Source organism: Ammospiza caudacuta, chromosome 16 (genome assembly GCF_027887145.1).
Source record: "Ammospiza caudacuta isolate bAmmCau1 chromosome 16, bAmmCau1.pri, whole genome shotgun sequence".
Classification (NCBI taxonomy): Eukaryota; Metazoa; Chordata; class Aves; order Passeriformes; family Passerellidae; genus Ammospiza; species Ammospiza caudacuta.
In genome coordinates, this window is record NC_080608.1 from 5,288,706 (window position 1) to 5,313,423 (window position 24,718).

Here is a 24,718-nt window from a genome sequence, read left to right on the forward strand (position 1 = left end):
TTGAGAACCAATGCCTTTTCCCCAATAGCTGGTGCTGATGGGGTGACATTCACTCCAGCTGCAATGAAGGAACATCCCTGAGATCTGGGCAGGTTCAGCCTCCTCAGCCCCAGAGCCCCCAGTTCCCCATCCCTGCTTTGGAACAAAATCCCAGGACACAGAGCCCAGCTGGAATTCAGATTGCTTTTCTGATCCGGATTATAAAAACAATTGCTGTTCTCCAAAAGGCACTGATACAATTGGGGTTGGAGCTACAGCAAAAGATAAAGTTTCATGCAGCCATTGATCATTCCCATCTGCATAACTGTTGCTAAAATCTCGGGAGCTTCCCCGAATTTTGCATTCAATACAGACATTTTACCCTGTACCACTGTGTTTTTGTTATGATAATTTAAAATGTACAACATTATTTTTCCTGACAAAAACAGTTCATGATATTACATGAATATTAACATTTCAATAAAATATCTGAATTTTTATAAACCACAATGCTTAAAAAGTTATTAAAATAATCTGAGTCAGATTTCATTTTTTTTCTTAAGCTGCATAGTACAAAGTTCCCAGTATTTCATAAAATCTTATTTTAAAATGTATGTGGGTTCCTTATTCTTCCTTTAACCACATCACAAAAATAAGAATCCCTGCACATTGGGTTGTGTGTGAACATCACTGTAAGACTTAACAGAAGAATCAGAGAGAAGAATGCTTGTCACATATGAAAAGCAGCACCAATAATTATTCAATGAATTTAGAAATCAACTCCAGCAGGGAAGTGTATGAGATTCCTGCTGATATTGGTCATCTGAGAAATAATGATTTATTGCTGTTCAGTGCATGCTCACTTATGTGGATACAACTTCCTGCTATGAAATAAAAACAAACTGAGAAGTCCAAACATTAGCATGGTTTCTTCAAGACACTGGGAAATAAATTGAATACTAATAAGTATGTTTAGCACAGCTGATTTAGTCCATGTTCAAGAAGTGTAAAACATGAAAAACTCCTAATGCTGTTAAGTTTGTATCTTTTTTGTTAATGTCTTAAGAGCTAAGTGTTTCTCTGCACAAAATTAGAGGGAGATTCTGTAATATTCATTTTTTCAGAACATTCCTTATGTTTTCTATTACTTATCTTAATCTCCATTCACAACTTTGCTCATTTGAATGCAGCTATTTTTGATTTACAGCAAAGCATTCAGACTCAGCCTGTGAAATTTTAAGTTAACTGATGGTGTAACAGGAGGGAAAAAAAAAAAAAAAACCAAACCAAACTTTTAAATTTGGCCTTTCAATTTGTGCCTTGAACTATACACACATTTGATGGCTGGACATGAAATGGGAATTAGCAAATGCATGAAAAGCAGCCAGGTACCACAGTAACACAGAACATAAGAATATGAAGCACTAGAGACTCATCATAAACAGGACTGGAGACTAGATTACTCAAAAGAAAAGGGGAATACCCCAAAAAAGTGGTATTTAGGGTTTTTTTTTTAGGAAGTACTAGAAAGCCTACTCAGTCACAGACTGAATTCCAGTCTGTCCTGCATTACATACAGATCTTCATCATTGGCAGGGTCAGAAACCTTTGAAATCAGCACCCTAAAATCCAACCACACACCCAACCCTCATGGTCATGAGAACAGAAGAAAGCCTTTCAATGTTCAGAGAGCACTGAAGCAGGTAAAGCTGCAGGTTTTCCTGTTGTGAGCAGCAGCTCTGCACTCCTGCGAGCAAAGGGCAAAGCGCTGCCACCGATCCCTGCAGCAGCCTCAGGGGATGAGACACACAATTCCTGCTGCCTATTTCCACACAAGCCATGCTATCACCATCTCTGGCTCCTCCACTTGCCCCAAAGCATTTAATCAGTAACTCCAAGGCTCCTGTTTTAACTACAAAATCCGCACTTGGAACAAATAAAACAAGTTTTCAAGAAAAACAGAAAAGCAACGAGAAACTGTGTTGTTTTCAGTCTGTAATGCTATTCCAACCTAAAGTTGGTAGAATTAACAATTCGAAAACTCTACAGTAATGCCAGATGCTGCAGCCAGTTGTTGTTGACTATTTTAAAAAAAAAAAAAAAAGTAATTTTGAACACATCCTGACAGTATGAAGCTCTTACAACTCCTTCGTTTCTTAGGCTCCCAGCTGGGAAATGATAACTGGAAGACATCTGTCCCTATATTCCAAAAATCTGTAAAGGACAAGCTTTTTATCAGACTGGTGACAGCTTTTTTTTTGAAAATATAATTTCTCAGTTAATCAATTATCTATCCAATTAGATAGCTTTTTGAATAAATCCATCTTTTCAGAAAAGGGAATGACAACTCCTCAACCTCCCACTAATATCCTACAAATATCCTAATCAGCTTCCTACAGTCATCCATGCTCTGTGAAGCAAAAGCCTGATTGGGTCTCCTTGTAATTGTGAGCCTAACTTCATCTAATAGCTCTTGCTAAGTAATAAGCTTACCAGATATCACACAAAAATTATGGCACCAAGTTGAATGCATACTTTGTACTGCTCCTGAATGAATATGAATGCCTGTTTAACTTTACTTAGCTCTTGATCCTGATTCCATTCAGCTCACAGAAGAAAAACAGTCCTTGATATTAATGCAGTAGAATCGAGTCAGCAGGCACATAACCCACTCAATTTCTGCAGAATACAGTTAAGAGTATTTAACTCTAGTTAAATTAATGCCTATGCACTCCTAAGATTGGGTTCAAATATTTGAAATTCAAGAGCCAGCTATTACAGGCTGGAAGATGACTCCACTCTGATCCAGCTGCCCTACAGCTGCTGACAGGTTTGGGCCAGGGTGACCAGATCATTCTGTCACTGAGGTGACAGCCCTTCCACTGCAGGCTCAGAGTGTCTGCCCAGTGGTGGGGGACACGTGGCAGGAGGAAAAAAGGACTTTCTGAAGAAGACAGTGACCTCCAGATGATCTCCAGCCCTTCCTCCCAACTAAAATGCTCTCTGGTTCCCTGACACAGGCTTAAGCCCAGGACACCAACTGCCTTTTTAAAGCAGAACTAAATAAAAGGATTTACATAGCTCCAGTATGAGCCCACAAATAGAACCGGCTGTTGAAAAGGATCTTTCAAAGCCAGAACTGTGCTTTTTGAAATCTGATTTATTTATGCAGTCCCCCATAAAACATAATTGCCTGTGAATTGCCTAAAATTTTTACACTTCCACTTGAGATGAGAACAATCAGGCATGGACTTAATTCCACTCACAACTGTATCCCAGGTTACCTACCTTTTCCCCTTCTCAGTTATGATTGCACACATACTTAAGAGAAACTCACAAATGAGGAGTCTTTTGATGATAATTTTAGCCTTAAAATTCACCTTAAAATTCAGAAAAGTAGTTTGCTTTTTTTTTTCTATGTGACTCCCTTTAAGATCTTCCAGTGGTTTTTATTAAATAGAAATCTTGCCAAACACCACAGTCACATGTTGGATACTTGTACTCCATCAGTAATTTCACCGGTCAAACAGCAAAGTCAACCAATTGCTACTTTGTTCTACTTCCCTTAAAACAGAGGAAAAAAATTGCAGTGGTAAGCACAAACCAGAAGGATTTGAATTTCAACTGGAACTAGTAAGGTCAAAATGATCTGTGCTTACACAGCCAAGTGGAGTAACACAGGGTGTGAAATGACATTGGGTGAGTATTCCAAGAGTTAATGGATACCAAGGGGGGCACAAATAAATTTATGTTGATATTTTGATGGAGAATTTGAAAGAGATTAGGTTTATGGTATGCTCCTGAGGGAGCCCTGACCAAGATAAGGAGTATGAGCTATGAGAATTCATTTCTGAGAATTACTTAGAAAAAAAAAATAAATAAGCAGCCAGAGAAGTTTTGATGACTGGTATACAGACACTTATACCTGGCTTGCAGTCCTTGGGGGAGAGTTAAAAAGAGTCCAAGAAATAATGGATTTTCAAGCAAAAATGTGATATACTGAAAACAAGTGAATAGGAAATACAAAGGCAGTGGTGGAATTGAAAGCAGGATGATTCTGGTGAACCCAGAAATCCAGCAAATTGTAAATAAGACATTTAAACCAGAATGAAGACAGATTCATTGAAGTCCTTGGGATCTAAATGTCATTGTTCTATTTTTAAATGCCTGGTATTTAACACAAAATATGACCTGTAATAATTGATATTTAACTACTATATTCAATTTGTAAACATGATAACAAGGAAAAGACAAGATGCCTGTTTATAGCTGTTATGAAGATGGCTTTGCAAGGACAGTGATGAAAATTAGAAGGGTTTAGTCTACCTCCTCTGAGATAGCATACTGTACACGTCAGCCCCTCACTGTCTGATTCACTAATTTGCATGAGCACTATAATTGACAGCTTGTTAACAGCTTATTAGGGACTCAGAAACCCTGTAACAAACACCACACGAAAAACAAGAGTGGACAGAGGCTCGAGCCATAAGTGCTATTTTAATGATCCCAGCTGAAACCTGCAGATCAAACAGTGCCCCTTGATTGCAGAAGGAATAATTATGGCTGGGGTGGGGCTAGAAAATCAGCAGATAGAGGAGTGAGAATACACGAACAGCCACACCAGGTCAGGCAGACGGTCAGTGTACTCAGCTCCTTATCTCCAGCAGCAGCAAGCACAGGGAGAGCTCCCACACACTCAGCCTCAAGCAATCTGCAACTCTGGGACTGCCTAAGCCAGGAGTGGTAATAGCCACTGATGGATTTTCTTTTGCTATGAATCTCTCTAAACGCATTTTAAGTTTGAGCACAATTAAATGGTTTGGTATACCTTGCTATTGCAAATCCTTCTGTAGATAATATCCTAGCGCTCGTTTCTGGGGGGTAAAATAAACAAAGCAATTAATTCTAAGCTGCAACTCTGATTTTTTGGAACTTCTAAATGTAATGTAGTTACAACATGGCGTTACCTCAGCCCACGATGGAAAATGTCTATTAGCATGAATTGCAACATATCACATGAAAGACAATAACAGCATCATAACACATAGAGAAAGCTATTTGTATTTTCTGGTGAGGGAGTACAGAGCTACTGAATGTTGTCCTTACTTATCTTAGGATGAAAGCCTTATTATAAGCTCATTTCAGTTGAACAAATCTCTCTGGGCTCCCTGCTGAGCAAGGCATTTAAACTTTAAAGCTAAAGGCATTCATTTTGCTTTGCTGACAGTGAAGACCTTCCTGCACAAGCTCCACGATGCACAGGGAAGCTTTTAGAAGGCTCGGTGGCAGAATGCATTAAGGCATTTAGCTGCTTACTGCGTTTCTCTGCAGTGCACGGACATCAAAGGCATTCATTTCCACGGGCAGCCAGAGTGGACTCTTCAGAGCAACTATCATCAGCCTGCTCAGGTTTAAGTGCTCTTTAGATTCCAAATACAGAGCACAGTGACAAAATATCCTGGGCAATATTTTTTCCGAGCATGCTGAACTGGCTGTTGTTGCTGAGGAGTGCTTAGCGCAGTGGTGCAGGCACTGGGCAGCTGAGAGGCTCTTGGCTGGGTCACGGCACCTGATAGCCAGCAGTGGGGAGCACATGCCTGCCCCAGCTTCCTGATGTGCACTACCCTTATCCCAAACAGCTTCTACCAGCAAAGCTCTTTCTTGTTTCCTTTCTAAACAAAATAATGCTTTGCTCTGTGGAAAATGTGCATTTTACAAATGAATTTTGCAAATATTAAAATGAATATTATATGTGTTGTGTTAGAAAGTAATGCTGTATTAATTCTCTTAAGTAGTGTGTTAAATATAGTTTTAGGTTATAGGAAATGTTAAAATAGAAACGATGCTGTGCAGGATACTTTTTTTTAAAGAAAGAACTTAGACTGAGATAGCAGCCACCGGACACCTAAATCTTTCAGAGAAAAAGATTTTATTGCCCTCTTATCAGAAGAAACAAACTTCTTCCTGCCTCAAAGGTGATGTTAGGATTCAGAAGTTGTTGACAATGACCAGACAGAATCCTGTGTTTGAATGGAATTTATGCATCATGTATGAGGTGTATGAATATGCAACAGGCTGTTGTTTTTAAGGGTTAATCCTCTGCTAACAGGGGTCCTTTTTTGGGCTTGTGCTTCCCAGAAAAGGTACCCGGACATCTGTAACTCTTTGTCTCTATTGTCTCATATTGTCCTAATTCAAATTGTCCAAATTATTACTACTCTAATTGTATTACTATTTCTATAACCATTTTATTACTATCAAACTTTTAAAATTTTAAAAACAAGCAATTGACATTTTTCACAGCTCTTTCCTAGACAGTGATCTCTGTCTATGAATAGTTACTGCCAAACACAAATACTCTGGAGTCTGACTACACACTGCAAAAAGGACCAAGCACTTCTGCATGCACACTCACAAGCAAGATCTTAAAAGGTTATCTGCCTCTATATTGGGTGAATCAGAGATGAGAACCAAAGTTTAATCACTTCAGGTCACCCAAGTGTAACATGACCCCAAATCGAACACCCTAACTGTAGAAACTCACTGCAATAAAAAGCAGGGCAAATAAAAAATAAAATCCTTTTCATTTTGGGCCTCTTTTCAATTTTACTTAGCTTAAATTTTGGCTCCAGCCTTACAATCACTAGCACCCACTGCAACCAAGAGCAGCCTGCAAGGGCAACTTTTGATCATCTATTCTCAGAAGCTGCTTCTATAGGAACACCAAGAAAAGTACTTTAAAATAATGATGCTGTAAATGTGGCAAAAAGAACAACTCAAAAGAAATACTACCTTGTCTGTTATATTGTGGTGTGGGGGGAGGGTTGTTTTTTAGTCTTGGTTTTTTTGTTGGCTGTTTAGGGGTTTTTTTCCAACACCCAGAACTTACCATTGCCAATAAGCATGAGAGTATCTTAGTGCTAATTGTTATGAATACATAGATCAGGAAGATTAGGAAATGTGACTGCAGTGTTTGTTACACAGGCTGCATGCAGGTAACAGTACAAAGCTCACAAAATGCAAAAATAAAGCTTTAGACCAAGGCAAAAGGTCAGTGAAACATGGGCTGATCAGTATCTGAAGAGTTAAATGCAGTAATTATGGAAATATTACCTTAGCAGACTATGGTTTTAAATAGCTCTATAGTAAAGGTAAAGGCAAAACACAAAACAAAACCCCAGCAACCCCATTATCAGTATTAGGTTACAACTTCAAGGAAGATTCTGTTCAGGCAAGTCCATACAAATAGAGAGACTTATCAACACATTTTGTTGCTTGAAAAATACTTAAATCTTTGTCTAGAAAATTAAGCATTTAAGCCAGCAACATTTAATTTTTTGAGTATTTGAGATATTTTACTTTGAAGTCAAGGGACTACTTGCTTTAACTTAAAAACTGTAGAAATGGTATTCTTATTTAACACCAGAATTAACAGCAGTATTTAACTTTTTATTAATTGTAGGATGCCTACCAGTAAAATAGCAAAACTGCTGCTGGTTCTTGTTACTGAAAACAGTGGTGAGACCATTATTCTTCTGAATGTATTAATGCTACATGTTTTGCTTAGTATATTAACTCTGAAAAATTAATATAACTCAAATAGATTATAAATTAACCTGATTATTAAATTAAGAAAGAAAATTTTAAACAGTAGGAAAAACCCATTCTTCATTTAAAAAACAAGCAATAAAGGGCTTCAGCTGTGGTAGAAAAGACTCAAACACTTACAGAAACTTTGTGATGAGAAAGCAAGCAAAGCAGAGGAAGAGAGGAGTGGATTGATCAGATCGTGTATAAACTGTTATGTCATACCCATGGACCAAGTAACCTTTAGAGGTCAGCCTCAGACTGCAGCTAGGAAATGTTTCTCTAATTAAAATTGGAAAGTGGAATTATTTTATGAAAACGAAAAATTGTATTTCCTCCTAAGGCTGAAATCGACATGTGCTAAGGAGAATCTGCTGGGGCAGACACAGGGACAGAAGCAGCTCTGCTCTCAGGGCACCAGGTAGCAAACAGAGCAGTCTGGAGGATCATCCCCAGCACCCACAGACCAGGAAAATGTCCCAGGAGGGACCAACACTTGTGTGTAACCACCACAGTAGTGGCTTCCTGTAAGATTAACAATTCCTCTTACATCCTGTCACTTAACTGCTAAAAACCTATTTCACATTTTCCTTTCCTTTCCAAAAGTTTGAACTGACATAACCAATATTAAGAAAAATGACTTAACACTCCACTTTATAAAGTTTAACAAGAATTTTAGTCTGATGTTCAGCAAAGATTACAGATCCATAGTGCTGCTGATAAACCATTTATTAGGCCCACAAAAAGAATGAGCTCACTACACAATCTGCTGTCTTTTGTCTTAGCCCACTTGCTTTTACACTCAGGCTCTGCCTGTTACTACTTTGAAAATATATTTGTGTAATTGGCTTTAATGATTAAGAATAAAACAGAGAGAGCCAACCCACAATACAGTAAATGCAAAAATGACAAGATTTTAAATTTAAATTCCAAGTGTCCAGCAACTAAGCAGGGTAAGCTGAAAAGAGTGGGAATTGCTACAGCATTGGCCCTGAGTCAACTCTCACATGCTGATTACCTACTGTAACTACCAGTGATTTTGATGGTGTTTGGCAATCTTTATTTTACTTACAAATACTTGCATAAAGGCAAAATAAGGCATTTTAAATAGCCTCAAATCATTGCAAGAATAAAAGCCAGCTGTATTTACTGTCCTCCTAAAAAGGCCCTACTGCTGCTGTACCAAAATTTGTGGTGCTCCATAACTACTGAGATTGTGATACAAGATTGCATTCACTTTTACCTGACCCTAAGCAATACTATTTTCTACAACTCTAAAGGAACCACACTATTATATGCTATGCACTATCATATTATAATCTAAAAAGAACTCGCACAGCTACAATAAAATCATCCTTTTTTGAAGCTTGTTCTTTGTAAATTATCCAAATGCTAGCAGTTGAGGAGAGCCTTTAGTTTCTTTTCACGTTGGCACTGTAAACCCCCTCTTGTTCAAGACTCACATATCCCTCAACTTCTGTCAAAAGCAAGAACAAATTTCCTAACCAAAACTGAAAAGTCCTTGGCTTTTCAAATGACTATAAATTGCATGGCTAAGTGCATATGGCCACAGGGCTGTCACAGTTACTTTTCCTGACAATTCATCATAGCATACTAATTCTGTAATATCATTACTGTGTCTCTTCTCACTGTACTGATCCAGCCAGTTAATTTAATCAACTAATAATAGATTCAGAAATGGATGCAAAGGGCCCTAGCACTTCAAATTATATTACTAGAGATGCACAGCAGTGAAAACAATGTATTCTATACTTGCCATTAAATATAACCTCAGCAAGCTATATTCTTTAACTATGTTGGAGATTTTCCTTTAAAAGGGAAAGAAAAAATATTTCTACTGATTTAGAAAAGGTTCTTTCAACAAGATAAAAAAAGCAGTTTATTTCACACTAAGCATAACTTAAAATTACATTCCATTAATTTGAAGAAAAAATAATAACCAACAACTTAATCAATTATCATAATTACAGGTGAGTTACAAGGTAAAAAAAACCACTGCAGGAAAGAAATACCCATCTGCAGGGGAAGCTAAAGGTGTGTGATTAACCGCAAAGTGAGCCATTCAAAAATGGACAATTAATTTTATTAAATTTTAATCTTCTCTGAAAATGTCAATGATGATTAAAACATTATTCTCCAACACCTCAGACCATTTTGCATGTCATGAAGACTAATACTTAAACTTTGCAGGATAAAAAAAAAGTAACCCAAAATGTAAGCAAGACTAGAACATGACTGCATCCAATCTGTCTTCTAAAACATTCACAATCAATGCAGCACACTGTGAATGCTTTGAATGTGCAACACAGACTTGGAGCTGATATCTGATTACTTCAGCTACAAAATGCACACACCCCAAAGGGCACACCCTGCCAGAGGCCACAGACTGAACACAGGAATAGCTGCACTTCGTACAGCAAATCCAAAACACACAAATGTGTGTGTGCACAGCTGGAGCTATTAGACACATCTGTATTTCTAAAGAACTCAAGTCCTTCAAGACCAAGGTGGTTTTGCTGTCCTGTTCTCACAGGCTGGTGAGCAGCACTCTCTCACACGAGGCACCAAGGGCAGAACTCGCTGCAGCTCCTGGCTGTCCCCACTCCCTGCACAGGGACCACCCTCACCTGAACCTTCTGGCTGAGCTGCCTCAAGTCCCCTTTGCACTACTGGAGCAGTAAAGAGGACAAGGATACCACTCTGGATATAATGCATTGTTAGAAAATCATGTTCAAAAGACCCAATTTCAACCCCCACACGGAATTTTCTACTTAAGACTAAATCAAGAGGAAATGTTAATGCCAATTCAATTTATGTTTTGGGGACCTTAGACTAAAGTCAATGAAACTCTTCACTTGGTGAAGCAGTTTATGTATTGGGGCCTAAAATATGGCAAAAAAGGTGTTTCCTGATGTAAATAGAATTCATTTTGGCAAAATTCAGTGAGCAAGGGTGATAGAGATTTATAGACTTACTCTCTGGCCATGATTCAGGAAGGCAAATGTTTAACATTTTAAAGGCAATTAGAGGCCTCGAAAATGCAATTAATCTTCTGTAACTGCCAAAGTACCCTCCCTGAAACAAGGGTGCCTGAATTCAGACCTACATTAAGTCCAGACTAAATACATCTTTCTTAAAACACATTATGCAGAGTTCACCGTGTACCCTCCCTTTCAGGTGTCCAACGTCATTTGTTACTAAGAGTGACTCCAATTATGCCAACCCAGCCTAAAAGCAAGGCATCTGCTTGAGTACCATAATCTAACAAAACAAATAATTTTCCTTTCATCAATATACAACAGCTTTGTTCATTACTGGGGAGCGTTAGGTGGTGAAGTATTGAGTGCTATGCATTTTACGCTTAAATCAATGTACTGTCTTGCAGTTATGCCACCTAATGTGTTTTTAAGCCATGCGCTACAGAAATCAATGTGGTTCTTATTTGATATTCAGTGTTAAGTTCAGCCTCATAAATTTAGAACTGCACTCTGTTATTTTGATGGTTATGTATTAACCATGTCCTGTAAGTTTTATGATTTTATATTCAGCCGTGCAGTAAATCACGCCAGTTATACACAAATGGCGTGTGCTGAATTTACTTTTACTGTCTGTTCTAAAAGAGAAAGTAAAGGATGATTCATTTGACCTATTGGGAAAGAAAAATACAGTATATCAGATAAAATTCAGAAGGTGTATCAGTAGAAGAATTAGGCTCCATATAATTTAACTGGGTCTTTTCTGAGACAAACTGATTTGCAGCAGATAAATGTGTTTGATATACTTCATCTTACCAATATTTTACACGGGAACAGCCACACAACAGTTGATCATTCTCTGGAACACATCTAGCAGGTGCTATGCTATTGTACAGAAATCTAATGCTGCACTGAAATTATTTAAAAAATAATGGATATGTACGTACAGAACAAAACTCAAGCCCTTTCCCAGCAGCTCCAGAAATGTTTTTATAAGGGAAACAAACTCTTAATTTGTGGTTTTTTTTAAGTATCCAAATAATTTTTTTCTTGTATAGGAAGTATAGATACGAGAAAACAAGTGCTCTGCAAGATATGCTTTTTTCAAGAGGAATTTTTGATTTTATTTCTATTTGCAATTGAATGTCTTGCCATGGAACAAACAAGAGGTGCCTAGATCAGGTGGAAAAATAAAAATAGTTTGCCCATTTCATTAGATATAGTGAGGCAGTGCAATGCCCTTAGTGAGAGAGAAGACTACTGATGCAGCCAAGTTCTTCTGCTGCCTTTCACTTTCTCAGGTCAAATCCTGGAACTAAAATCCTTTCATGTTCCAAGAGCTGATAAGACAGGAACAACCATTTAAAATCATGGTGTACAGCACTGAAATTTCAGTTTTTTTCTAAAGCCACTAAAGTTTAAAAACTAAATGTTTAAGAATCACATGACGGACTTCGTGCTTCTCCTGACAGCAATTCAAATAACATGAAATAATGTGACAGTAGCTACAGTGTAGTGCAGGAGAAAAACAAGAAATACTTCTTTTAAATCTAGGGATGTACGCACTGGACATTCACATGGATTTCTGACTGCTCAGACCTCAACAGCTCATTGCTAAATCAGAATAAAATCATGTTAATTTATGTCCACCCACTGGGCTGGAGTGCCCTGACTCCAGGGAAGGAGGAGCTGAGCTCTGCCCACCGTTCACCTTGTCTGAGTTTCTGGGAGCCGAGCCCTGCACTTTGCAGAGGAAGGCATTCAGAACACCTCATTCCACCTATTCTTTTTTCATTTTCTCTGCAGAAGGAAAGAAAAATTCCTTCACTACCAGCACATCTGTCTCAGTGCCAGCACCACAGCCCAGAGCAGCCCTGCCTCAGGCACTGCCCCTACCACAGGGTGCCCTTCAGGGCTTGGACACTGTCTACAATGCTCATTTATGTATCCAAGGTCATTAAAACTCTCTTCTACCACACACAGCAATGCATTATATCCATCTTTTTTAATCTTTGCTTCTCGGTGGGAGAGCTCTGTGCTTTAAAAATCTGCAATGCCTTTTTTTTTTCCTCCTTCCTACCATGGGAAAAGATTTCCAGCAGCCATTAGCTACAGCCATTTTCACATCTCATTTTAACAAGCTATAAAAGCAGAACAACATGCCAATTACATGAAATAAATAAAATGAGTGGGTACAAGATGGCGAAGAAAACCTCTTGCACTGCATATATTTGTTAGAGAGTGTATTAGAGTTTCACTAATGCATTTATAATCCTGCAGAACAGTCTGGCACATCTGCATCTTCAGTACAACAGAACGGCAAAGATGATAGAATCCTCAGAGAATTTCTATTTGAAATAATTTTAGATCTGTTTTATGTATACCAAGGAAGCTGCCAGTCAATCTGATCTTCAAACACGCTGAACTCCACAGAGGGAATTCTAGTAAACTGCAGACTGTTCACCTAAATTCATTTATTTCAGCAATGTGAAAACTAGTAGCTGTGTTTGGCTAATAATATGTTGCACATTTGGAACTTGGTTAAATACCTTAATTGTGTAGCACAGAATAAGGCAGTTAATTTACACAAAAGGACACAGAGGTGAATTCTATGTCTACATCTTTGAACAAAATAAGCAAATTCACTGAACATATGGCTTATTAAATTTAATAGTTCCTCTCCAAGATGATTCTGATTGCCATGTTTTGAAAGATAGGATTTTAAAAAAATTTCTTTTGGATATTTGCCGTTAAGCAGATATGCCATCTGTCTCTCCAAATGAAAAGAAACTCAAGACTTTGATTACTATTTTCCTAACCAAGATTTAGGGTAATGTATTTCTAGTACACTGATTAACTAGATCTGACATCACATCTTGGACCTGTTTATTATTCTTTTTTCAAAGAACTACCCACATAACGTGCCCAAATGTACTACATGATGTGTGATGAGAGAAGCATAAGGAAGCACCATCACCTCTCACATCACTTGCAAGCTCTGCTGGTGACACCGTGTTATTCAAACAGGCATCTTGTATTTTCACTCCACTTTTAAGGACACAGATGTCTAAAGCATAACATAATGCTCCAAACTGGACTTGGAATTTCTGTCAGAAAATGCTCACGCTAAAAGAAGAGAAAATAAAAAAAGGAAGCCACTAGCAAATTTCATTGTAAAAATCTATTGCAAATAGGATGCTTGACTGAGCAGGTCACACAAATTCTGTATATCAAGGGAAAAAGTCTAAGCCTGACAGTATGCCAAATTCTTGTAATTTGCATATTTTATACTTCAGATCCTCAGAAGCCCAGCTCATTTTTCCTGCCTAGTTATTTTCTGGGGAAATCTTTTTCACCAGTAGCCTTCAAGCCCATCACAAGCAGTAACTCACCTGTGTCTGAACAAAAACGACTCTTTGCTTCCCACTGATAAATGCACAGATTGTGCATCTACTTCCTAAGTCACTGAGTATCTGTTTCAAACCGTGTATGAGGCAGGATGGCAGCCAGGAGCAGCAATCAATGGACTAATGGCCCCTGCTCAGCCATGGGGATAACTCAGCATTGCTGCTGCAGGAGCACAGGGAGGTTCTGGCTCTCAGGTGAGCACCCTGCCACTGAAATCACAGGCAGCCCCAGCTCTGACTCTGGGGCACATGGTGTTCCGCACTTCAGAACTGAGCTGAATGAAATTAACCAGTGATGTACAGTGATGGGCATGGCAGAAATCCACAGCAAACAAAACAAAATCAAAAAAACCTCCAAAACGCCAAACGAGATTTTGGCACTCAATTGCTATGTATATTACCAAAGCCCTATGACTTATTGCTACAAGGCTTGTCTGCTGTATCAGTCCAGTATTAATCAAAGCACTTCTGAATGAGAGCTGGACTCCTAACCCACCCTCACTCCTAATCCAATCCTTCCTAACCCAGCCCTCACTCCTAATCCAATCATTCCTAACCCAGCCCTGGCTCCTGACCCAACCTGTGCCCCTCAAGCAGTGAAAGCTCCATGTGGCACTGTCCCCTGTGCCCCTGGCCACCATCCCTGTGACACTCCTTTTTCTGGACACCATAAACAGAAACGGGTTATATAAAGGTTGTAAAGATTTAACAGAAATGGTTTAAAAACTGCGTTTTAAGCTATTTTTTCTTTTGTGCTGGGACAGCCCAGCCAAAGCAGGGGATGCTGTATCCCTCAGGCAGGCTGCCTGCCTTCTGCCAGAGGAGCTCTATGTTATTGTCATCTTATCACGGGGGCTCCATACTGTTGTCTCCTTATCACAAAAGCTCCACACCTTCTTGGTGTTTCTTGTGGTCAACTCCTCACAGCACTGACTCTTTCTTCTTCACAAAGCAGCCACTGACTCCAGGTCCCTTATCATGCAGCCACCCCACTCTTTTATAGCGTCATCTTCTCATTGCTTACAGCTGTGGCCTGTTAAAGTCAGGCCTGCTCCTAATCTTTGATAATTGGCCCAGCTGCAACTCGTTAGGGTTAAGATTACTTTCTACACCATCTTTATTTTCTAATATTTTATCCCCCTACACAAGGTAACACTGGCACAAGGTACCAACAGCACAGGAACACTTTTCCACATTTAACTTTGCAAGAAGCACCAACAGCAATAAGGCTGAAGCATTCTGTAATGAAGTTCAATGAAACATGTAAATAATATATAACCCCACAGGGGCCAGAGCAGAGCTGTGATACAGCTGGACAAAAAGGACATAGGAACACATGTGAGAACAAAAACTTGACAGATAAGAGTGGCAAAACAAGCAGCAAACATGTCCAGAGGAACATGGAGGAAAAGGAAGATATGTTATGCTAGGAGGAGATGAGATCCTTTCTCTTTTGGGGGAGAAGGACCAAGAAAACACTGAGGAAAGGGGAGGTCAAGCAGGGAAGGCAGGAACCTCACTGTGACAGCAGCAATGCTCAGAGGCTCACAGGACACCACCTCAGCTGTGACTCAAGCCCATGTGGTGAGCACACATCAGGTGCTGCCTGTTGCAGCCCCAGGTGAGAGTACACCTGGGTGACCAATAATCCTTAGGTAACAAAATTACTGTGAGGTGATTTTTATTTCAAATGTTTCATTCAGATTGTGAAGCAGAACTCAAGCACTTGTTCAACATCCATGAATTTAGCTGTTTAAGCTGAGTTCATGTAAATTTAGCTATTTTAGCTACTGCTAAAAAGGGCTGCTTGGCAAGGGCTCTGTATTAGCACCTCAGTAACAGCACTAAAACACATTTACCTAAATGGGATGGAGCTTTCATAGAATCTCCTGTATAAAATTATCACAATTCACTTACTGGACTTTATGTTTCAATTAGATAAGAAAAGAGTCTATAAAAAATATTGCCTCTGACATTTTAATGCCTCAGACTTCTGAAACTCTTTAAAAGACAAGTCAGTATTTTCAGACCATCAGGATACAGAACAAACTACGTCAGGTTTGCAGCCATTTCCCAGACTGGTGAATGCTTTATTGGGCACAAATAAATGGAGTATGGACTTCACTCTGGTACACTGAGCACCGCTGCAGCTGTGCAGGCTTATTCCAGGTTCCAGACCTACAACCATCAGATTTTTGTTGCATTGCCATAAATTCAGTTTCTATGCAGACAAACCAGAACTTTCCTTCATTATTATTGATCAATCCTAATAATGAAGTTGCTCTCTGATTATTTCTCAAAATCCTTTTTGAAATACCATTAGTATTGTTTCATTAAAGCTAACAGACTTGCAGAACCAAGATTTCAGTTTCCAATTCTTGAAGAATGTTCAAGAATGTTCCTTTCAATGTTGAGATGTACTAAACTTGATTACAACCTATTGTGGTTACAACACGAGCATCATGACAGCTCAGAGACTTGTGGAATTCAGCCTGTCATTAATAAGTAAAATAGATCTTGAGAATTAGATAGACTGTAATAAAGAATATAAATTTAATTACTGTGTATTTTTGTTTTGAGGGTATAGGCATAGCTTATCTATCAATCTGATGTCAGAATCTCCAACAGACTCTCCTTTGCTGCTGCTGGCTTTTCTTGCAGCTGATCTGCTAGAACAGCTTCCACTATGGTTGTTTTCTAATGCAAAAAATATTAACCAACCAAATGATAAATGCATTCACAACTGCATTTAAAGCATGAATGAGTCATATACATGCTCACACAAGAAATCTGAAACAGAAATTATCATAGTGTGAGGTGTTTTGGTCCAGCATTTCTTTTAGATACATATGTCTAGTTGCTCTGAAAATCTGTTGGGGTTTTATTAAATAGCTTTTTTTTTTTCACAGTTACAGAGTCAAGTCTGTTAGAATTCCTGTCAGAAATACACAACTTGGGTTCATACTGATCTATGTTAGCTGATTACTTTCAGCTTTAAGCATCATTTTGGGTTTTTATTCTTTAAGGGAATCACAGGAGGGCAGAACCGTGTTCCCCTGCTGAGCCCATGGTGTGAACAGCCCCTGGTTATCATGGCACACCATGTCTGATAAAGTGAGGGTTTGAGCTCATTCCAGGTTCCCTCATCATGCTCCCTCTGACCCAGCTCAGGTTCTGACAGGTGCCTGGGTTACAGCTCTGGTTCACGACCAGCTCCTGAGTGTCTCCAGCTCTGTGCCTGCGCTCATTTCCAAGTCCCTGTCTTCCTTCTCTCTCCTTGTGCAAGTTTGTACATCTTTATAATACCTTCTGATTAATTTATCACATAGTAAAGATTTTTAAAAAATCATTATCCTTTTGATCTAAAAATCCTTATATTTCATCTTTAATATGTTCTTTTGAGACGTTCTTTCTGGAGAACTTGCCACATATGTTCTACTCCTCTGAGACATAACAGAGAAACTCAAGAAATACTTCAAATCTAAAATGGTTTGAAAAGATTTTGTTTGCAGAAAAAAAAGCAACATTTCTTTCAAGCTAAGAAAAAATTATATTGCAGTACATACAGCACAAGAAGGCTAACAAAAAGGAAATACATGAAACCAATATTTGAAAGAGTGTCAAAATTTATCACCACAGAAGTGATCTGAAGAAGTTTAACATTCCATTACTTCATGAACTAGACTCAAATAAGGAGGGACAAAAGTCAGGAAAAGAAAAATATTGATTTCTTCAGATGGTTTTTTCTAAGATGATCATTATTTCTGTAAGATGATCTGTTCCTCCATTTGTTTTAAGCCATGCAAAGAATTCATCAGATGTAGAGAAAGAGAATAACCCTCACTTTGCACATTAATACTGTGATATTCTGCTCTATAAAGAGTGCTTTTAAGCCATCACGTGTCAAACAAGACTAGGAGATTATCTGGAACCACATTAATGTCTTAAACTCAAGGCACTATGTTACATTAGAAAAAATGCAGGAAAGTGGAATAAATTATCTTTCAGACAAAGGCAAATGCCATAATATTTTTACCAGGATTGAAAATTATGGGGGGAAAATATGGTGAAAAGTATCAGTATAAAAACCAAAAAACCTAGAAAAAACCCTTTAATATAAAATATCAGGGAACTGACCAAAGTCAGAAAAAGCACAGTGATGTGCTACCTCCTTTGCTCTTCACCATGTAGAATTGTTTATCTTCAGGATGCTGACTGTGAACTCCTCAGAATTCTGTCCAAATCCTCCACCTCAGCTCCAGCCTTCAAGCTGAAGCACTGCAGTACTGGCTGTTCCCAGAGTGTTTTCTCAGGATCTTTAGCAAAACAGCTGGACTGATGGTAACACAGAAAACACTGATTATTAATGTCTGCCTACTGTGGTTATAGGGCAGGCTCCTAACATTTATCACAAGTCTCTTAATATTTTTTCCTTTAAAAAACCTCTAAAACTCCCACATAGCTGTAATCACACTAGACTGTCTTCATCTGTCCTGCTACCTAGAAAAGCGAAACGAAATTAATTAATTCAAACCACACAAAAAAAATAAAATTAAAACATATGAGAAATTCTGCTTTAAATGAATAGAAACCTTCATTTGGAAAGATTAGATGGCACTCTGTCACCCACAAGAGCTGATGCTGGACTCCATTATGTAAAAAGTGTCCTTATTGCTGTGAAGGACATTTAGCCCACAAATAGGGAATCTTCAGGGGACAGGACAGGGAGTCCTGATTGAGACAGAGGACACACTTGGAGTGTGATTCAATCCCAAAATGTAGGACTAGACTGAATATGCATACCCATCTTCAAATACTCTCACGGAAGTCAAATTATAGGTTAAGAAATAAAGTATCTGAAAGAATTAAATCTGGCTAAGTATCACAACAGAAGTGGTCTTGAAATATGCAGTAATTATCCAGAAAATTAGAACTGGCAAATGAATATAGATGATTGAGACTCAAGGAGCCTTTGAGAAGCTGCCCAGGGATATATTGACAGGACTGGGCACATAAGGATTATTATTTCACTATTTAATACTGAAAATGTAGAGAACTCTGTGAAAGAAGGAAACTGATTTACATACATTATTAGCTTCAGAAATGCAGCTTGGGAAGTTTGCTGTACTAAAAGAGGCTTTAAAGTTAACCAGAATTTATATAGATATTAACTTTCAGAACTTACTCTCTGAATTGCTCTGGGCTGTTTTTGCAGAGCAGCATCCCCAGCATGCATGGGGAGCAGCTGGTTGGGATGGCAGATTCCTCCTTCCCTCACAGATGTGGTGTTCCATTGCTGCCCCAAACCTGGAACCTCCTTGGACTCCTCTTTCCTTTGCCCCTCTGGTCAGAGTCCTAACCTTGACCCAATCCTTCCTGCCCCACACCAAACAAAACTGATCAGAAAAAAAACTTCTGAACACAGGAGTCAGTGATGTTTCACTGAGCAAAACAATCTTAAATAGGAAAAAAAATAAAAGAACCACAAAAAAACAAACTCCAGTCACTTAGGCAATTACAGCCATCCCTTGTTTTGTCCATATCCACACTGTGTAATATAGCTGGAGGGTACAGCATTATGTGGGAGGTATAAATAGCACATGGCTCCTTAAAATAATTCCCCTCCTAAAGAAAACTGGAAAGAGGAGTAACTTCACTGTAATTCATCTCATTTCAAGTTTACTAAATATGTCTTCTGTGGAAAATTGATAAACCTATTTATCTAGTGCCACTCAAGTTAAAAAAACAAAATAAATTCCCCCAGGAATCACGATTACTCATTCTTACAACTCAGCATCTGAGGAAACAGAAGCTATATTTTCACTCTTGAACGCTAATTTGATGCTGAGAAAAGTCCCTTAACCATTTGTGTGAAAAAATCCAACTGCTACCTTTCAATATTTCTGAATGACAGTCATGGCTCTGAGCAAACAAACGATGCTCACATATTGTGCCTTGCCTACAGGCATGTTGCTGTAATGGAATGATTTTATGCCTTTTTACAAGATGCTGTCTCAGTTTCAACAGGGCAAACAAGGCAAGGAAGTTTTGGTTTCCATGGGCTCCTTGGACTTTCAGGCAAACACAATTTCACCCACTCAGTGAAGATCTTCTCCCATCAGCAACGTGCTACTGAGAAGCCTGAATGACTCCAACAGTCAGCAGTTCCTGAGATATTTATAACAACTTCAGAAACCACAAAAGTCATCCTTCCCACTGAATAGCTGCTCAGCTGCAAGAGAGATGCTATTTGAAGGACCTCAATAATACTAGCATGCTTCTTAATAAAATGAAAACTAAAAAACTACAAAGCATCTTCTTCCATCTCAGCCTTTAGGAAGTCAAGCTTGATAAGTTCATCTTTTTTATTTCATTTACCCAGATTGCTGCATTATGCATTTGGGAGCCCAGAGAAAATATCAAAGGACAGAAGGTGTAAATATGAGTTGGTATTGCATCTAAATACAGTCTGATGTGCTCTGGGGATGAACTGTACTTGTGATACATTCCAGGAATCATGTATCTTAGAGTCCAGCTTATGTAAATCTCTCTTTCAGACCTGAGCACAGATGGACAATCACTGTGCAAGCACAGAGTAATGAACAAACAATACATACAAGTCTCAGGATCTTACTCACATTCAATTTTAGAGCAGGTGCCTCCAGGAGCCAGCATGGAATACACTAGCAACTTACTTTGTAGTGGCTACAGCTCCTTCTGGCACTTTATTCACAAATAAAATGCCTCTTCCTCTGACACCTGTGCTGTTCTGCTGCACAGTCCTGAGCTCCAGAAACTTGTGGTTATTCTCAGGGTAAGGAATGAGTTTGTACATCACTACAGTGTAAGTGGTGCTGATGAAATGTAAGAAACCCAAATGGACACCAGGGAAACAGCCCTGTTTTAGCACAAGGTTGTTCCAACTACTGTTTCAATCTACACATACCTCTTTTGCCAGTTTTCTCCATAAGGCCACATTTTTGCCATTTCTTTACACAATCAAAAGGAGCAATATCACATAGAAGCAGTGCCTCTTCCAAAAATCAGTGGGTTTAGCACATGAACATGGAAAATCACAGCAATGCACCCTCTGATGACAAAGAGAAGCACATAATGGGGGACAATTATTTGGGCTTGGAAAAACATTTAAAGCTACTTCACATGGACAGGAGTCCTACTGCAAGCTGAAAAATGGAGTTAGCTTTAAGAACAATGATAACAAGCCTTTGAGAGCAGGTAGCTTTAGGAAAAGACAAGTTCTTCAAGGTACTTCCATCTCCCCAGTATCATCACATCTTTCTTTTATGGGCTTGGCCTAATCTGATGTTCTTTAACCGTAAGATAGACAAAATAGAAATTGAAAAAATGGTCCTCTGCTTTTACCAGAGATAGTGTTTGTTGTTCACAGATGGTTCAGATTTCAGCATGGTCTCTGTGGTGCTACCAACAGCTTTTGAGGTGTTGAAGAACTTTGATGAGAGGTCTGTGAGCCAAAGACTGAACAGGCAAGTGGACAAACAGCTGCTCACAAGAAACCTCTCACTTGATTTGAGAGGCAGAGCTTCAGCCTTCCTGAATCATTGCCAATCATCCCCTGAGCGTCTTACAGGAAGAGTGTAGAGAGGAGAGTCAGCGATTTCAGATGCTACAGAGAGGCTGAACAAATAGATAAAAGTACTTCCCTTATCACTGCCAAGGAAGGAGAGCGTCATAGGACTTGTAAAAGCTTAAATTAAGCAGAAAGTTGTTTTTAACCTGTGTGAAATATAAGGAAATTAAAAGCAAAGAAAAAAGTTAATTTTCAGGTTGCTCCTATAGTATCTGACAGAAGCCATTCAACTCTGCCAGGAGCTTCTGCAAAACATCACAAAAGAACATTTTATGTATAAATACCACCCAAACAAAAAACCCCAAACACCACCACCAACAAAATTTTGCTTATTAATTAGATTTTCTCTCCTTTGACCTAAGGAATGGAGCTTAGGAAGCATCTTTTATAACTTACTACTTAAGAACTAAGTGAAGAAATTTTTATAATATAAGAGAGTAAAAAATGAATAATATCTTTCAAAACTCATTAGTTATGGGATAATTTATTTTCAAAAAGCTCTATTTGATCTTATATATACATCTGAAACCTTTCCTATCCATTTTCCATCTGAAGGGGAATTCCATCCTGCCTGAGTAGGACGTGACACTTCAACATCACATTAACAATCAATTCAAACCCATTGCCTTTGACAAGCTGACAGATTCCTTGAAAAGAACAGTGTGCAGAGCATAAACACAAAGCACATCCCACGAAATATTTAGAAAATGTAATGACACTTAAACAGCCACCTCCACGTCACGTTACACGTGTGACAGCAGGCATTCACTGCAGCACTGGGGCTCATTGGCCAGACTCAGGCTGAGCTTTATAAATGAAGTATTGACTAGAAAAAGCAGTGTGTACCTTGATGTAATTATGCACTAATCAGTGAAGTATGCAAGTATTTGTAATTAGGAAGATTATTAATTGTACTGTATTAAATGACACTGTACATGATACTGTACATGAGGAAAGGTACCAGTCTCTGGTGTGATGAATTTAGAGGAAGCTTTTGGTAACATTTTTCATTTTGACAGGCAAGACAAAATAAATCCAGAGTATGGATTTCCATGATCTATGCTTCAGTTTACAAGGGAAAAGTAAAAGTAAAATACTTGGGTTTTGTTTCACTTTATTAAATTTAGTTAAACACCAAGTACAGGCAAACCTGCAAACCTCCCTGCAAAGGTTTTATCATTCATCAGCCACACACAATGCATTTAGTACCAAGCTGGATTGGCTTTATCAGACACAGATCTCTTTTATAGAAAAGAATAAAAAGGCATTATTCTAACTCAGTTATGGTTTGAACAAAGGTGCTGCTGCTTGCTTACCTGGGTGACCTATATCATCTAAGTTTTCTTTTATAAAACTAATAATTGACAAACTGAATAATGTGCTGTAATGGAGTTCTTGTTAAACAGTTTCATCATTTCTCTACTAGATGGAAAGGCTTATGTTTAAATAATAATTGAAAAATCTTGTGGTTATTTTGAGAGGTTTTTTTTTCAAAGCTCTCCATGTTGTGACCTTCACACAGTGATGTAGATACAGCTGCAGGCAAAAGCTCTTTCCTTAGAATTCAGGAAAAAGGAAGATCCCAGCTAACCTCAGCAGTTTCTGCACCCAGCTGCTGCAGTATTTTCCTGATAGCCTTAATTCACCAGCCCATATTTCTGTTTTCCTCAGTTTCCTGGCTAAATACTGGACTTCAATTCCTCGGTCTCAATTCCTGATTGCCTTAGTTCATTTGATTATGAGGGGGTCATTCATATTATCCAAAAAAAACATCATGAAGAGAGACTGCAAACAGGATACAGGTCCAGCAGGCTCTTGAATGGTATAGGGACAAAAAGCCCAGTGATGCTGTGCCAGAGCAGGGCACAGAATGTGGGACTGGTGTCACCTCAGAGGAAATGGAAAATTTTCCAGGTGCTGAAGCCCTGACTGATGTCAATGGGGGAGAACAGCATGGACATTCATGGTGTAAGTCTCACCTCACCATATACAGGAGGATTTTTTATTTTGGTTCGAGATTTTTGTGGGCTTTAATGGGTTTTCTGCTTGTTTGTTTTAGCATTCCATCCATTCCTCCTGTAATCATGAGTGCTAGAAACACTTCTAACTCTGGGAGAATGAAACCCAAGATCCTGTTGTACATCTCCCAGGTCAACACTGACCTGAATAGAAAATCTAAAGGCTGCCCAAGTGCTCAATGCCAGCTTTGAGCAACTCAATATCAAAATGGCATTTGGGTTTACTCTTGTAGGCCACCAAAGCAGAGCTGTCTTGCCACATCTCCATCCTTAATCTCTAGAATACCATCAAGCACTCTGTTCCAGATAGTATTTATTGAGCTCTTTCAATATACACCAGACAGCAGAGCAGTAATTCATCACATCATCCTGCCAACCTACACTACAGTCTTGCTGGGTTATATTAAAATTGCAACAAATGTTTAAGCTTTTTAATACTGTCATTTCATATTCCTGTCTTACACAAGGCTTTAAAGTTTACCAGCACCACATATCCACTTTGTGTCCTTAACCCCATCATCTAGACTCTCTCTGCACTGAATACATAAGCCATTTACCTGGACCAAATTGAGTTTATGTGTAGTTAAGTCTTTAAAAGTCATTCCTGCTAGTCAATTCCCTCATTAGGAAACCACTTCCTATCAGAAGTGCCCTCAGGTTTTGAGAGCACATCAAAATTGGATCCACTTAAGCAACCGAGCTTTGATACTGAGCTTAATGACTTTCTAAATTTGTCATTTACAAAGTACTTTACAAGCCTTCCTGAAGAAGAGCTGAAGCCTGCCCATGCAGGAGCTCACCTCCCCAGCTCTCCTCCTGCAGGAGCCTCGGTGATGTGTGACGTGTGCAATGCCATTTTCTCAGTGTATGACATTTCATTTCAATCCCATCATTTCCTTGGGACCATCTGGCCACTTTCTCAGCTAGGAGCAGATCTCACAGCTGTGACAGCTCTTCCTCTCTCAGATCAGTGCCTCCTGTTGTTCCCAAGCTACCTGGGTCGCTCCAGGAGAGAAACAGATACAACATTCCCAGACAGCTCTCCCTACAGAAAGCAGCACTCCACTATGCCATACAGAGCAAATCTGCATCTCCCCTGCTGTTCCTTGTACCCAAAATATC

The 24,718-nt window shown here is 38.9% G+C and overlaps 1 protein-coding gene across 7 annotated transcripts in view; it reads right to left on the minus strand.

Moving 5' to 3' along the window:
- Window positions 1–24,718, minus strand: part of TENM2 (teneurin transmembrane protein 2) — a 480,673-nt gene that overhangs the window by 415,343 nt on the left and 40,612 nt on the right. For 5 of the 7 annotated variants that reach the window (XM_058815456.1, XM_058815455.1, XM_058815454.1 and 2 more), the window contains one exon: window positions 17,375–17,377. The exons of the other annotated variants lie outside the window; for them this stretch is intronic. In XM_058815456.1, coding sequence (XP_058671439.1) covers window positions 17,375–17,377 — 3 coding nt within the window. The remainder of the gene's footprint in view (window positions 1–17,374; window positions 17,378–24,718) is intronic. 7 annotated transcript variants of the gene reach the window in all.